Below are 15,654 nucleotides of genomic sequence, written 5' to 3'. Positions count from 1 at the left end.
CCGAAACATATTGTCCCACATATTCTTCAATACCGATAACTGTCCCTACTGGCAACATACTACAACTACTGGTTTACTATACCAATTTAATATCTCTGCTAGTATACTTTGTCCACTGGCTCTCCTTCTGATGGCACATCCCACTTTGACACTTGTAGTAGTGATCCATCTCGCTCGTGTGAATGTGTAGCCAAGATATCAACTGCACACATTCTTTTATCTTAGCCTTTTCATCATTCTGATAACTGCCCATCCTTTCCTTTGTCCTTCTCAACATATGGGGGTGAATGATCTGATCAAGATATATCTCCCCCTAAATATCTACATCTCATTTAAACTTTAGGAGAGATCACCTGTGCATTGAGTGCACAATGTCGGTCCATGGTAATGTTCTCTTCCTTTTTCCTCCATACCTGCTTGGACTCCCTCCTCTTCTCATTTGTAGCCTTTGGATAAGGTCTCATCTTCTTCTGCTGATAGGTCTTTGCATTACTAGATTCTACAATATGACAAGATACATTTCCATAGAAGCATACTGTACTCATCCCAATTGGATGATTAGAAGACCTTCTATCAGACCGGTTTGATCTTCTTCTCAAGGTCATGCCATTGTATCCTACTACCTGTTTCAACTGACTTCTTGATCTTGAGGAGCATATCTCATTTGGGCATAGCTGTTATGTCGAGTGCCATGTGCATGAAACATATTCTTCTAACACACATTACTTCTATGGCCAGATCCATTGCAGCTATAACATATATAATTTATATTTCTTGAGGCAGCAAATGGACTCTAGTTAGCATAACTGGGAGTGGGATTATGATTTTTTCTACATTCTGATGTTCTATGCTCAAGTGCATTACATCTTCTACAAACTAAATTCCTATTCCTAGGAAGAACACTTTTTCTATTCCTAGACATCTTTTTGCATTCCTCTACCCTATGGCCATATCCTTTACAAGAAAAATAGTAACCGGAGAATGAAGACATATTACTTACATATTCATTTTGGCAAACATGAGGTGATGTGATTGGTTTGGGTTCTCCACTTTCTCTTGTCCAGGGTGCTGCATTTCTTTATCTTGCACTGGTGGGGAATCTTTTAGGCTGCTTTCTTGCATTCTTGTTTCAGGTGAGCCTATCTTCTCTCAGCTTTCCCTTTCCTTTAGGATTTGCATTGTTTCTTCTTGCTGCACCGATCTTCATTTTTAGCCTCAAGTCCTCACTGGTTGCAGCTAGGTCAACCTTCTTTCTTGGTGCACTTCGTACTGTGAAGTTATGACCCTTGTTATCTCCATTAGAGGAGACAATTTGAATGCCCTTGTGATAGACATCCTCACTTGTGGATCATTCACCGATATCATATCCTAATCCTCCCGTATCCTTGGTGTGTTTTTGTTTACTCAACATTCTGTCCAAGGCCTCAGTGCTACCTTCATACCAGATCCTTAGCTTGAGCTCATTTTGACACTTCTCAAGGTCTTTCCTGATGTTCTCCATTTCTCCTTTTAGGTCCTGACATTATTTGTCCTTTGTCTCCACTTCTAGCTGGAGTTCCTCACATCTTCTCTCCTTAGCATCAAATACTAATTTCAATTCACTAGTCAATCCTTTTCCCTCTTCTAGTTGAGATTTCAATATGCAGATATTATTATTTCATTATTCAAGGCATATTCTTAACTGACTGCATTCTTCATGAACTGAACCTTTTTACCTTTTAAATTCATTTATAACATTTTGCAGCTCTTCTAGTGCACTTACCAGTTCACATTCAAGATTAACTTCAACTTCATCTTCATCATCACTCCCAAACACATCTTGCTAGTAAGAGTGACCTGCATGATTACTCTTTGATGTGTGCCTCTCATCTTCTAACTCTTGAGCCATAAAGCGGTGAGTTTCCTCTTCATCATTTCTGCTGCTGCTAACATATTTACCTTCATCATCTGCAGACACATGTGTTTGATTCCTTTACTTGTTTCCACAAAGCGGTTCTATAGTGCAAGGTTCATTTCCATAAAGTTTCTTCAATCTGTCCCATATACTTTTAGCAGATCTGAATCTATCCACCTATGAGGAGACATCACCGGATAGCTCATTGAGTATTTCCTCCATAGCTTCATCATTACATTTGTTTCTCCTTTCTTCTTTAGGACCGGTGGGAGGGCTGACTTTACCAGGGCATCCACTTACTACTGACATCCATACATCAAAACCTAGGGTAGACAAGTAGACTTCCATTCTATGACTCCATATGATATAATTTGACCCATCAAATATTGGAGCTGGGAATGACACTAAATAGACCATTGTGTCCAAATAACTAGAATCTACCAAAGCTGGAAAGAGCTTATCAAGCAGGAACCTAGAGCTCTGATACCAATTGTTAGACACAATGTGCCACTGAGAGGGGGATGAATCAATGTTTTACAAACTTTTCCCTTTATCTACCCTATGTGTGAATACTGGTTATCCTCCTAATACCTAGTGGGTCTACTAGTAAGATAAATCAAGATAATGCAATGCAAGCATACACAAGGGCACATCCCATAACACCAGTATAAACAAGGACAACCCAAGATGGGAAAAACCTCAGTGAGAAATGCTGCTGGAGTCTACGGCTCCAATCCAGACTCATAGAAAAATCAATGTATTACAATTTTAGGGAACCAACCTAAGGAGCACCAACCCTTGATAGTTTATGGGCACCAACCCAAATGAGCTACAACCTCTGCACCAAGACCCAACTCAGTGATCACAATACAATATATCATAACAAAAGTAATAGCCCAGTTATAAATGAGTTCTATAGCCACTAATTATTTAGTTCTTTGTTGATTTCCCTTCTCATCAACTTTACCGGTAGTTTGTTCTATCTTCTACTCAGTCTCCTCTCTGCCAGATCATACACTATCTCATTTACTATTGCCTCCTTCTGTCTCTGCTATTCTCTTGCCGACTCAGCCTCTACCAGTTATTTATCTGACAAACTTTGTACTTGACTGTTGGTTACTCAGCTTAATGGTTCATCTCTGCTCTGTTCTATGCCTGTCAAATCTTCTCTGCCACTCTCGCACACAACTGCTTCACTCTGAGATAACTTTTGGCGGGCTTGATCTCCATTGGTTCTTCCCCGCACTTAGCCTCTTTTCTTCTTATCGGCTGCTTTGATCTTAACAGTTAAGCATCTCCTAAACCCTCTCACTGGTTGCATCTTCAACATACACTTTATATGATCTTCGATGAAGTCACTGAATGGTTGGCTTTCTACTGCTCTTTCACACTCCACTCTTCAATATTTGACATGTAGCATCATCATCTCTTGGTCTTTGGTTTGCATACATATATCCAAGTTTTCCCACCAAAACATAAATTCAAACACTAGCGAGATTATGTTTTCTTCTTTGACCAACGAGCCATACCATATCCAATCAAATCTCCTCAAATCATGTCTTAGAGAGGATTGCCTGTACATCACTGCCAACATCATGCCTTCCAGTGCACGCCTTCCATCCTTAGTAATCTACATTCAATCTGTCGGCTCATCTTTTGGTTAATTGATATAAATGGTTCGATGGTTTGCTTCACCTACTTCGATCTGTATGCAGACATCTTGCATCGATCAGTGCGCTCCATGGATCCGATCTGATACATTCCGCCTCCAGATGCAACCTTTGTAACTCGACCCACAACAGTCAGAGTCAACATTAAATATCGACCAACTCTGCATCAACCTCACCGTCATGACACTTCACTAACCTCTGCAAGCTTGCCACTTCAACTCCACATGGAATTCTTGTCGGCATCCATCTTAGCATAGACCTATGTGTTGCTTCAGATAGGATCACTGACCAAACACTCAACTGGTGCAAACCTACCAGACATCTATCCCTACCAGTTCTCTAGTAACCTTGCTGGTATGTCTCCTCTTAGCACCTTTGTCGACATCCACCTTAGCTCACTATATCAAACCAACATGGTCACTGACCAATATCACACAACTGGTGTATGCTTCATACTACCGGTCCCTCTTTGCCTACCGGTTAACCTTCTTGCCTTCTCCTTCCTTGTGTTGATGGATCTTGTCAACCCTATCATCAATAGTGCTGTAATCTTGGATGATATATCATGTGCATCTTCATCAGATTGATAGAAATTCACCTTTGTTTCTCTCTCCACTTGGCTATATGTCGATATTCTCCTTATTTACCAATTTGCATGTTTCTACCTTCATACTGATGGTGTGCATGATATCTTCATGCCAACTATCTCTATCCGTTATGCATCAAAGGCAACACCATTTTCCATATACATACCGTTAACTCCATATGTACAATTGCAGAGCCTTATCTTCATTTGACTGGTTCTCTTCTCAACTGGTTTGCCAAGACGGAAAACTCACAATCTTAACTCTTCCTTTTCTGCCTAGGTAGCACAACATGTCTTCTCATGCTGAATTGGTGCACATCTCAGAACATATCCTATGGAGGCTTCCTCATCTTCTACATTAGTCATCCAGTCTATGCATCCAATCACCTGCCTTTTCTTATTCAAACTGTCTTATCCCGGAGAGTCATGATGTATGCCAAGTAAAATGGGATAAGTAAGGTATTATCACTTACTGGTGGGAAAGGATTTACTTCACCTGCTGGTATTAATGTGACATCCCCGATTAGTAGATGCATCTTCAACTTGACATATGACCTGGTAGCTTTTCCATATGCCATCCTTTCTTACTAAAGCAACACATTCTCTATCACTCTTTTCTTCATCCGATGGGAGTCCTACTGTATAACATATAACTTTTACTAGTGGACTGCACATGCTTCACCTCCAGTGTTGATGTGATTTTTGTAACATTCTGGTTGGAAGCCACTCAGTGCCAACACATTACTTATCGATCATCATACTATACCTGTCTCCAGTGCATGTCTACAACACATGCCAACACTAACTTGTGAACCGGTGATCTGCAATACTTGGCTGACATCAATGTCACCAATAGACTTCAATACTTGGCTGACATCAATGTTACAAATAAACTTCAATCTCCCACATTGGTTATGCTATACTAGTTGACATCAATCACAACAAAATACCAACAATCTCCCGCTTTGGCATTGATGTCAATACACATGTAGTATCTAGTATACTACAGATACTTTCTCCCGCTTTGACAACAATGGCAAAGGGTCTTGATAGCTGGTATACTACAAGCTCTCTTTTCCCCCTTTTGTACTGGTTGCTTGTTCCCTTTTTACCACTATGCTCTGCAACCCCTCAACTAGAAACACTTGCATCAGAGAGAAGACACCAATTTGTTTGACATATTCTCCCCCTATGCAGGTAACTCACATCAACTTGTATACCGGTCCACAGTGCAACAACAATGACACTTGATTTCCTCCTCTGTCAAGTGTATCAAGCACCAATAACAAGATATCACTGTGAACTCCCCCTAAATCACAACCCTTTGGTCTTTATTTTCGGTCAAGTCCTAAACCAATACCCCAAACTGTGCTTTGTACCGGTGGAAGTGAGCATCTATACATGCTGATGGTTTTTCATTTCTATGACACCCATCCCATCTTTATGACATAAACTTACCTGACCACAATGCCAAGTCACATTGACTCCATGCCAACTCTCACACTAGCTGACATAATGATGTCTCATACGCCTGTGATCGGTGACAAGTCCAACACACTATCATTTAGGACAACTTCTGATATAATTAGAGACATAAATTCATTTTTCTAGGCCACCGGAGCCACTACAACACAACCAAAACATATTGACCCACATATTCTTCAATACCGATAACTATCCCTACTGGCAACATACTCCACCTGTTGGTTTACTATACCAATTTAAAATCTCTGCTATTATACTTTGTCCACTGGCTCTCCTTCCGATGGCACATCCCACTTTGACACTTGTAGTTGTGATCCATCTTGCTCGTGTGAATGTGTAACCAAGATATCAATTGCACACATTCTTTTATCTTAGCTTTTTGATCATTCTAATGACTGCCCATCCTTTCCTTTGTCCTTCTCAACATATGGGGGTGAATGATCTGATCAACATATATCTCCCCCTAAGTATCTACATCTCCTTTAAACTTTAGGAGATATGACCTGTGCATTGAGTGCACAAGGTCGGTCCATGGTCATGTTCTCTTCCTTTTTCCTCCATACCTGCTTGGACTTCCTCCTCTTCTCATTTGTAGCCTTTGGATAAGGTCTCATCTTCTTCTGCTGATAGGTCTTTGCATTACTAGATTCTACAGTATAACAAGATACATTTCCATAGAAGCATACTGCACTCATCCCAATAGGATGATTAGAAGACCTTCTATCAGACCGATTTGATCTTCTTCTCAAGGTCATCCCATTGTAGCCCGCTATCGGTTTCAACTGACTTCTCCATCTTGAGGAGCATATCTCCTTTGGGCATAGCTATTATGCCGACTGCCATGTGCATGAAACATCTTCTTCTGGCACAAATTACTTCTATGGCTAGATCCATTGCAGTTATAACATATATAATTTATATTTCTTGAGGCATCAAATGGACTCTGGTTAGCATAACCGGGAGTGGGATTATGAATGTTTCTATATTCTGATGTTTTATGCTCAAGTGCATTACATCTTATACAAACTGAATTGCTATTCCTAGGAAGAACACTTTTTCTATTCCTAGACATCTTTTTGCATTCCTCTACCCTATGGCCATATCCTTCACAAGAAAAATAGTAATCAGAGAATGGAGACATATTACATACAAATTCATTTTGCCAAACATGAGGTGATCTGATTGGATTGGGTTCTCCACTTCTGCTTCTCCGGGGTGCTGCATCTCTTTGTCTTCCACTAGTGGGGAATCTTTTAGGTTGCTTTCTTGCATTCTTGTTTCCGGTGAGCCTATCTTCTCTCAACTTTCCCTTTCCTTTAGGATTTGCATTGTTTCTTCTTGCTGTAGCGATCTTCATTTTTAGCCTCAAGTCCTCACCGGTTGTAGCTAGGTCAACCTTCTTTCTTGGTGCACTTCGTACTATGAAGGTATGACCCTTGTTATCTCCATTAGAGGAGACATTTTGAATGTCCCTGTGAGAGACATCCTCACTTGTGGAGCATTCATAGATATCATATCCTAATCCTCCAGTATCCTTGGTTTTTTTTTGTTTACTCAACATTCTGTCCAAGGCCTCAGTGCTACCATCATACCAGATCCTTAGCTTGAGCTCATTTTGACACTTCTCAAGGTCTTTCCTGATGTTCTCCATTTCTCCCTTTAGGTCCTGACATTATTTGTCCTTTGTCTCCACTTCTAGCTGGAGTTCCTCACATCTTCTCTCATTAGCATCAAAGACTAATTTCAATTCACCGGTCAATCCTTTTCCCTCTTCTAGTTGAGATGTCAATATGCAGATATTATTATTTCATTCTTCAAGGCATATTCTTAACCGATTGCATTCTTCATGAACTGAACCTTTGTACCTCTTAAATTCATTTATAACATTTTGCAGCTCTTCTAGTGCACTTACCATTTCACATTCAAGATTAACTTCAACTTCATCTTCATCATCACTCCCAAACACATCTTGCTAGTAAGAGTGATCTGCATGATTACTCTCTGATGTGTGCTTCTCATCTTCTGACTCTTGAGCCATAAAGCGGTGAGTTTCCTCTTCATCATTTCTACTATTGCTAACAGATTTACCTTCATCATCTGCAAACACATGTGCTTCATTCCTTTTCTTTTTTCCACAAAGTGGTTCTGTAGTGCAAGGTTCATTTCCATAAAGTTTCTTCAATCTGTCCCACGGACTTTTAGCAGATCTGCATCTATCCACCTGTGAGGAGACATCACCGAATAGACCATTGAGTATGACCTCCATAGCTTCATCATTACATTTGTTTCTCCTTTCTTCTTTAGGATTGGTGGGAGGGCTGACTTTACCAGGGCATCCATTTACTACTGACATCCATACATCAAAACCTAGGGCAGACAAGTAGACTTCCATTCTATGACTCCATATGATATAATTTGACCCATATAATACTGGAGCTAGGAATGACACGAAACGGACCATTATGTCCAAATAACTAGAATCTACCCAAGCTGGAAAAAGCTTATCAACCAGGAACCTAGGGCTCTGATACCAATTGTTAGACACAATGTGCCATTGAGAGGGGGGTGAATAAGTGGTTTATAAACTTTTCCCTTTATCTACCCTATGTGTGAATACTGGTTATCCTCCTAATACGTAGTGGGTCTACTGGTAAGATAAATCAAGACAATGCAATGCAAGCATACACAAGGGCACATCCCATAACACCAGTATATACGAGGACAAACCAAGATGGGAAAAACCTTGATGAGAAATGCTACTGGAGTCTACTGCTCCAATCCAGACTCATAGAAAAATCAATGTATTACAATTTTAGGAAACCAACCCAAGGAGCACCAACCCTTGATAGTTTATAGGCACCAACCCAAAGGAGCACCAACCCTTGCTATTTATGGGCACCAAACCAAACGAGCCACAATCCCTGCACCGAGAACCAACTTAGTGATCACAATACAATATATCATAACAAAAGTAATAGCCCAATTATAAATGAGTTCTATGACCACTAATTATTTAGTTCTCTGTCGATTTCCCTTCTCATCAACTTTACCGGTAGTTTGTTCTATCTTCCACTTAGTCTCCTCTCTGCTGGATCACATGTTGTCTCATTTACTGTTGCCTCCTCGCTCTGCTACTCTCTTGTTGACTCAGCCTCTACTGGTTGTTTATTTGACAAACTTTGCACTTCACTGCCGATTACTCAGCTTACTGATTCATCCCTGCTCCGTTCTATGCTTGTTGAATCTTGTCTGCCACTCTCACACACAGCTGCTTCACTCTGAGCTACCTTCTGGCAGGCTTGATCATCATTGGTTCTCCCCCGTACTTAGCCTCTTTTATGCTTACTAGCTTCTTTGATCTTATCGGTTAAGAATCTGCTAAACCCTTTCACTGGTTGCATCTCCAACACATAGTTTATATGATCTTCGATGAAGTCATTGAATGGTTGGCTCTCTACTGCTCTTCAACACTCCACTCTTCAACATTCGACATGCAACATCATCATCTCTTGGTCTTTGTTTTGCATACATATATCCAGGTTTTCCCGCCAAAACACAAATTCAAACACTAGCGAGATTAGGGTTTCTTCTTCGACCAACGAGCCATACCATATCCAATCAAATCTCCTTAAATCATGTCTGAGAAGAGATGATTTCCTGTACATCACTGCCAACATCGTGCCTTCCAGTGCACGCCTTCCATCCTTAGCAATTTGCATTCAATCTCTCGACTCATCTTTTGGTCAATCGCCATAAATTGTTCGATGGTTTTATTCACCTACTTCGATCTATATCCATACATCCTGCATTGTTCAGTACACTCCATGGATCCGATCTGATACGTCCTGCCTCAAGCTACAACCCCTCTGCAACTCGACCCACAACAGTCACAGTCAACATTAAATGTCGACCAACTCTGCAACAACCTCACCATCACGACACTTCACTGACCTTTGCAATCTTGCCACTTCAACTCCATGTGGCATCTCTGTCGGTATCCATCTCAGCTTAGACCTCTGTGTTGGTTCAGACAGGATCACCGACCAAACACTCAATTAGTGCACACCTACCAGACATCTAACCCTACCGATTCTCTAGTAACCCTGCTGGTATGTATTCTCTTAACACCTTTGTTGACATCCGCCTTAGCACACTATGTCGAACCAACATGGTCACCGACCAATATCACACAACCGGTGTATGCTTCATACTACCGGTCCCTCTTTGCCTACCGATTAACCTTCTTGCCTTCTCCTTCCTTATGCCAGTGGATCTTGTCAGCCCGATCATCAATCATGTCAGTCTTCAGCCGCAATCTTGGATGACACATCATGTGCATCTTCATCAGACTGAGAGCACTTCACCTCTGTCTCTTTGTCCACTTGGCTGTATGTCGGTATTCTCCTTGTTTACCAATTTGCATTTTTATGCCTTCATATCGGTAGTGTGCATGATATCTTCATGCCAACTATCTCCATCCGTTATGCATCAGAGACAACACCATTTTCCATCTGCATACCGGTAATTCCATGTGTGCAATTGCAGAGCCTTATCTTCATTTGACTAGTTCTCTTCTCAACCGGTTTTCCAAGAAGGAAAACTCACCATCTTAACTCTTCCTTTTCTGCCTTGGTAGCACAACATGTCTTCTCATGCTGAATCAATGCACATCTCATAACATATCCTATGGAGGCTTCCTCATCTTCTACATTAGTCATCGGGTCTATGCATCCAATCACCTGCCTTTGCTTACTCAGACTATGTTATCCCAAAGAGTCATGATGTATGCCAAGTAAACTGGGATAAGTAAGGTATTACCACTTACTGGTGGGAAAGGATCTATGTCACCTGCATGTATTAATGTGAAATCCCTGAGGAGTAGATGCATCTTCAACTTGACATATGACCTGGTAGCTTTCCCATATGTTATCCTTGCTTACTGAAGCAACACATTCTCTGTCACACTTCTCTTCATCCGGTGGGAGTGCTACTGTATAACATCCAACTTTTGCCGGTGGACTGCACATGCTTCACCTCCGGTGTTGATGTGATTCTTGTAACATTCTGGTTGGCAGCCACTCAATGCCAACACATTACTTACCAGTCATCATACCATACCGGTCTCCAGTGCATGTCTACAACACATGCCAACACTGACTTGTGTATCAGTGACCTGCAATATTTGGCTGACATCAATGTCACCAGTATACTTCAATACTTGGTTGACATCAATGTCACCAATACACTTCAATCTCCCACACCGGTTACGCTATATTGGTTGACATCAATGACAACACAATGCCAACAATTTAGTTTAACAGAGTAAATAAATTAATTTATAAAAATGGAAAAACTTTATATGATTAACAAGTGGCAAAAAAAAGCCTAAGCTAGCATGACAATTACTAGCCCCTACTTTTTTGACCCCTACTATTTTTCATGAAAAGATTTCATCTAATCTTATCGTAATTTATTTTTTCCATCATGAGATCTCCTAATCCATAAATATTAAGCTTCAAGGTCCATCCTAAAGCACAATTCATACTCATGATAATAGCTTGAGTGAACTTTGCCAAACAATCTCTAACAACATGGTCACTACGTTGTCAATGTTTTTGCTTGGTGTTAGAAGAGAAGAAGTGAACAAATATATATTTAGCTTCAAATCAAACTATAAATCAGATTTAATAATGTTTATCATATGAAATAAATTATCTATAACATCAAAAGATAACCCCGCATAATTTTAAACACATAACATCAAAATTACGTGGAGAAACTCTTTTAGGAAAAAACTCCACCAAGAAGAGATGAAAATACTTGTATTAGTAGCAATATGATATTATAACAAAACTCCTAAATTCTAAGTCTTCAATTTGGCAATACAACCCCTATGAAACAAGACTTGAAAAAACTCATACTTGTCTCCAAATCAACTCCTCAATATATAGACCCTTGTGGGCTCAATTTACCACCATAAAATATTACCATGAGCCAAAACAAGGTTCTGAAAAACTATGGTAAAATTCCATACGACCTTTACATGCCAAACATAGCCCCTCACATGACATTACATCTTCTTACAAGTTATCATAAGAATCCCCCAAATATAAGAGATACTCTTACATGTATCATAGACTATTAATAACAAATGTAAGGATCCTCTTACACATTTTATAATAAGTGATTCTCATGTCCAACATGATTTACCCCACTTTTATCCATTAAAGTTGTTAGAGAATCCAACATAAAATCTCTAAAAATAGGCTTTCCATGTTATACCACTTGATGTGCATCTTTTGACAACAAAAAACTTGATTATTAAGGCACCAACATGTGGCAAAAGTGCCAAATAATAAAAACCATGCCCCTTATGATGGAGCACAATTATTTAATTACATGAATGCCAAATAACCATGAGAACACGTAAAATAATAATAAATACATAATTTGGAATTGTTGGGACACCTTAATTCCCAACACTTGGATGGTTTCCACACTCACAATGAAAAAAATGAAGGCTACAAAAAGTTAAAAAAGTGTGAACTTAAACTTTCAAAAGGTCAAATCAGCCATGCATGAGATCAAGCCTTTAATCTCTTATACCAATAATCTAATTTTTATGGAGGGATAATTTAGATTATAGAACAATATTAATGGAGATAGATTCATGAAGTTTTATAGAAGTACAATTAGAATAAAAAAGGTAAATGTAAACATATGATGAATATGTTATCTTTCATTTATTGATATCGTGTAAATATACAAAGTATTATGTAGATGGTAATAAGGAAAACATGCTCTCTTGATTTTATGAAGAAAATCATCTCGTGTTTTTCCAAAAGATATTTGATTGCAATCACACTATGCTAAATGATGTGACATAGCTCACTAGTCAATAAAACAATTTACAAAATGCAAAATGAGGTGTATTTATATGATTGATTGTTAGCTAAGCATTTCACAATATAGTAACAAGTGTCATGTGCATATGGTGTGCTTCCCATGTGACTAGGGTTGTATTAAATGTTGGATCCATGTATGGTGCTATCTGCTTGGCAAATTTGTGTAAAATGAACAAAGCCTTTTATTAGTTACATATTGAGCCAAACTTTAAATATATTTGGTGAAGGTGTAGGTGCATGTGCTACCATGTTCACGACACACACAAAGGTTGAAGCAAGCCTTGACAATATTGTTGTCAAAAGTTGAGGTATGGACCCTTGAATGTGTATGTGGTAGTCTTTTGTTGAGTTGCATGGAGTTTTCAAAAATGATGCTTGTGTAGATGCGTGTGAAGCCAAATTCTACCAAAGCCTCATCCATGCACATAGGATCTTGGCACAACATTGTGAACATAAGAAAAGATTGCGGTATGAGAGAAGCTTGTCTTTGAGTTGATGCATAGGATCACCTATTATGTAAAATTGCAAATGCATTAAAATTTTTTCATCTACAATTACTTTACTAACATTTCTTACAATTATACCATTGAATTATAGTTGATCTAACTCAATATTTCTTTTAGATCTCTTCTTATAAAAAGAATACCCAATTCTTATATTTCTAAACTACTTAAAATTGCATTGTGTTTCTATCATACTATTGATCATTCTTATAAGAAAATATATACATGTCAAAAATTCAAATACAACCATTTCCTTTTATGTAGATTGAATTCAAGTAAAAAAAAATCAAATATAACCATTCTCTTCTACATAAATTGATATGCCTGCCACATCTATCTTGTCTACTAAATCATATGAAATGTGGACCATGAAAAAAGTGCTATAAATATCATTTTTACTCACCCGAAATCAATTAACTTTATTAGAATCTTTTAATAAATTTTATTATACTTTTAAAAGACAAAGTCATGAGATAAAAATAAAGAAAAAGCTTTATTTTTTTGTATGCCGTAAATATACAGAGAAAACTGCAGTTAAGAGGGGAAAAGCCATGAGAATGAGCAAGGGTGTTCCTCCAAGTCCATGCAGGAATGAGCGGAGATTTTTCCAGAATGCAGGAGATTTCTTTTATTAAAACATCTTCCATGCACTTTCTAGAGATACATTTTGTAGCTTGCTCATTTAGACCGGAGAAGAAAATTTATTTTGATAGAAAAAGTTATATCAGAATGTATTGGTGCAGATTTATGTGCAAGTATATGTTTCAGGTATATATTTGAACATCAACTATACCATAGAATCTGATGCAAGTTTTAAAAACTCCCAGAACAACAGCTCAGTATTAATGAAACTTAAAACATAAGATTATGAACTACAATAGAGTATGTTGTAAAATTTGACGATAGCAACAACTACTCTCAAATTAAAAAAGCATTTTCTCATAATCGAATTTACGTCTTCTCTAACTTATTATTTAATCTTTATAATTAAAATTGCAATCTTACACGATTCAGTCAAGATTCTATTTGTTTTTATCTATATGATTCAATCCATATATTGTATTTATTTTTATCTAATGTATAGGAAAAGCATGTGTAGTCCCCTATTGCACTTTATAAGTGGAAGGAAAGAGAGAAAATTTAAATCAAAGATAAACTCAGTGCTTGCAATTCCTCAGAATCAAATCTTCTGAAATGTATTATTTATATATAATTATTTTATTAATTGCACGTCTCTTGATCTTCACGACATATTCAATTATTGAGTGTACTTGGCATTCATCTGTCAGGCATTACAATATAGATTTTAATAAGACCACGAAACCATATACTTCTGATTTTATTATTATAATTACTTTATTTGGCGAGCATGCTTCCCATGATTTATGGTGAATCACCTCACATACAGATACTGAGTTAAAGTCTAATAGGTCCTCGCAAAAGGATAGATTTCATAGCGCAGAGTACAGCTGCCCATGAAAATCTGAACACCAACGCTTTCACTGCAGCAGTCAAAGAGCTGTTCAATCCCCTTGGAAAGGCAGGTCTTACAGTCCTCCCTGGACATATCGCGCCAGCACATCTCCATGCCATAGAGGGTCACATTAGAAGAAACTACAGACGTCCCCAAGGCGAACTTTATAGGACTGGCGGGGGCCTTGCTCGACAGATCGGCCAACAGATTTCTAACGCCAGCATTAAACTTGGTGTCCGTGTCGTTATTGACGTTATAGAGGCCATACCAGAAGTTGGTGTCCAAATCCGAGAGAAAGGTGTAATTCTCGTAGCGAAGGAAGCAATGCTCCAGCTGGGCACGGGCACCAATGGCGTTGGGGCAGTCGCGGTGGATGACCTTCACTGCCTCCACTGCGCAGGTCCGACAGTCGGCGGGAGACAAATCTCCTCTGCACTGGAGGCGCCCCGACACCTGGTTAGCCGTCTTCTCCCCATAAACAGAAGCGCCGAAGCCCGCTTTCGCTGCTTTCTCTGTCAGAGATTTTAAGACCTCTTCCAGGTTGGTATCAAACTGTGAGCCGTTGGAGTACTTATGCACATTACATGCTGCGTATATTTCTCCCTCATCGTCCGAGGACTCAACCAGAACAGCAGAGAAAATAAGTAAAGCCGCCAGATATAGCGGCGCTCTCGTTGATGCACTCGCTGAGAAAGGCATTTCTGCAGATTACAGTAGAGAAGAAGATGCGGTTCACCACTGCGAGCAATTCAGTATATAATAAGATGGAAACGAGTGGAGTCTGACCAGGCAATAACTGACGTCGTTGTTGCATGTATTTTAAATCCATAGATGCTTCCAAAGCACGATTCGAACCCGTGACAATAGTTTGCGCGGGCTTTGCCAAATCCCTGACGACGTGGCCACTACCCCAGTCAACGTTTTCGCTCAACTCACGGAGTCAAAAATGAAGGCTACAAAAAGTTAAAGAATTGGGAGCTTAAAGTTTCAAAAGGTCGAATCGCCCACTCATGGTTCAAGTCTTTAATCTTTTATACCAATGACTCAGTTTTCATGGAGGGATAATCTAGAATCTAGAGTATAGAACAATATTAATGGAGACAAAGTTACGTAGTTTTATAGAAGTATTATAGGAAG

At 39.1% G+C, this 15,654-nt stretch overlaps 1 protein-coding gene across 1 annotated transcript; it reads right to left on the bottom strand.

Annotated features, from left to right (window-relative positions):
* Nucleotides 1-14,213: 14,213 nt before the first annotated feature.
* LOC131038610 (cysteine-rich repeat secretory protein 55-like) lies at nt 14,214-15,289 on the bottom strand. The gene has a single exon (XM_057971098.2). The coding sequence runs from the start codon at nt 15,214-15,216 to the stop codon at nt 14,467-14,469; it is 750 nt and encodes a 249-aa protein (XP_057827081.2). The 5' UTR covers nt 15,217-15,289; the 3' UTR covers nt 14,214-14,466.
* Nucleotides 15,290-15,654: the final 365 nt, after the last annotated feature.

Source organism: Cryptomeria japonica, chromosome 7 (genome assembly GCF_030272615.1).
Source record: "Cryptomeria japonica chromosome 7, Sugi_1.0, whole genome shotgun sequence".
Lineage (NCBI taxonomy): Eukaryota > Viridiplantae > Streptophyta > Pinopsida > Cupressales > Cupressaceae > Cryptomeria > Cryptomeria japonica.
Note: the sequence above shows the minus strand (reverse complement) of the source record. Positions and strands in the feature narration are given on the sequence as shown.

Coding starts and splice junctions, on each gene's coding strand:
- LOC131038610 (XM_057971098.2), bottom strand. CDS start 15,216: ATGCCTTTCTCAGCGAGTGCATCAACGAGAGCGCCGCTATATCTGGCG.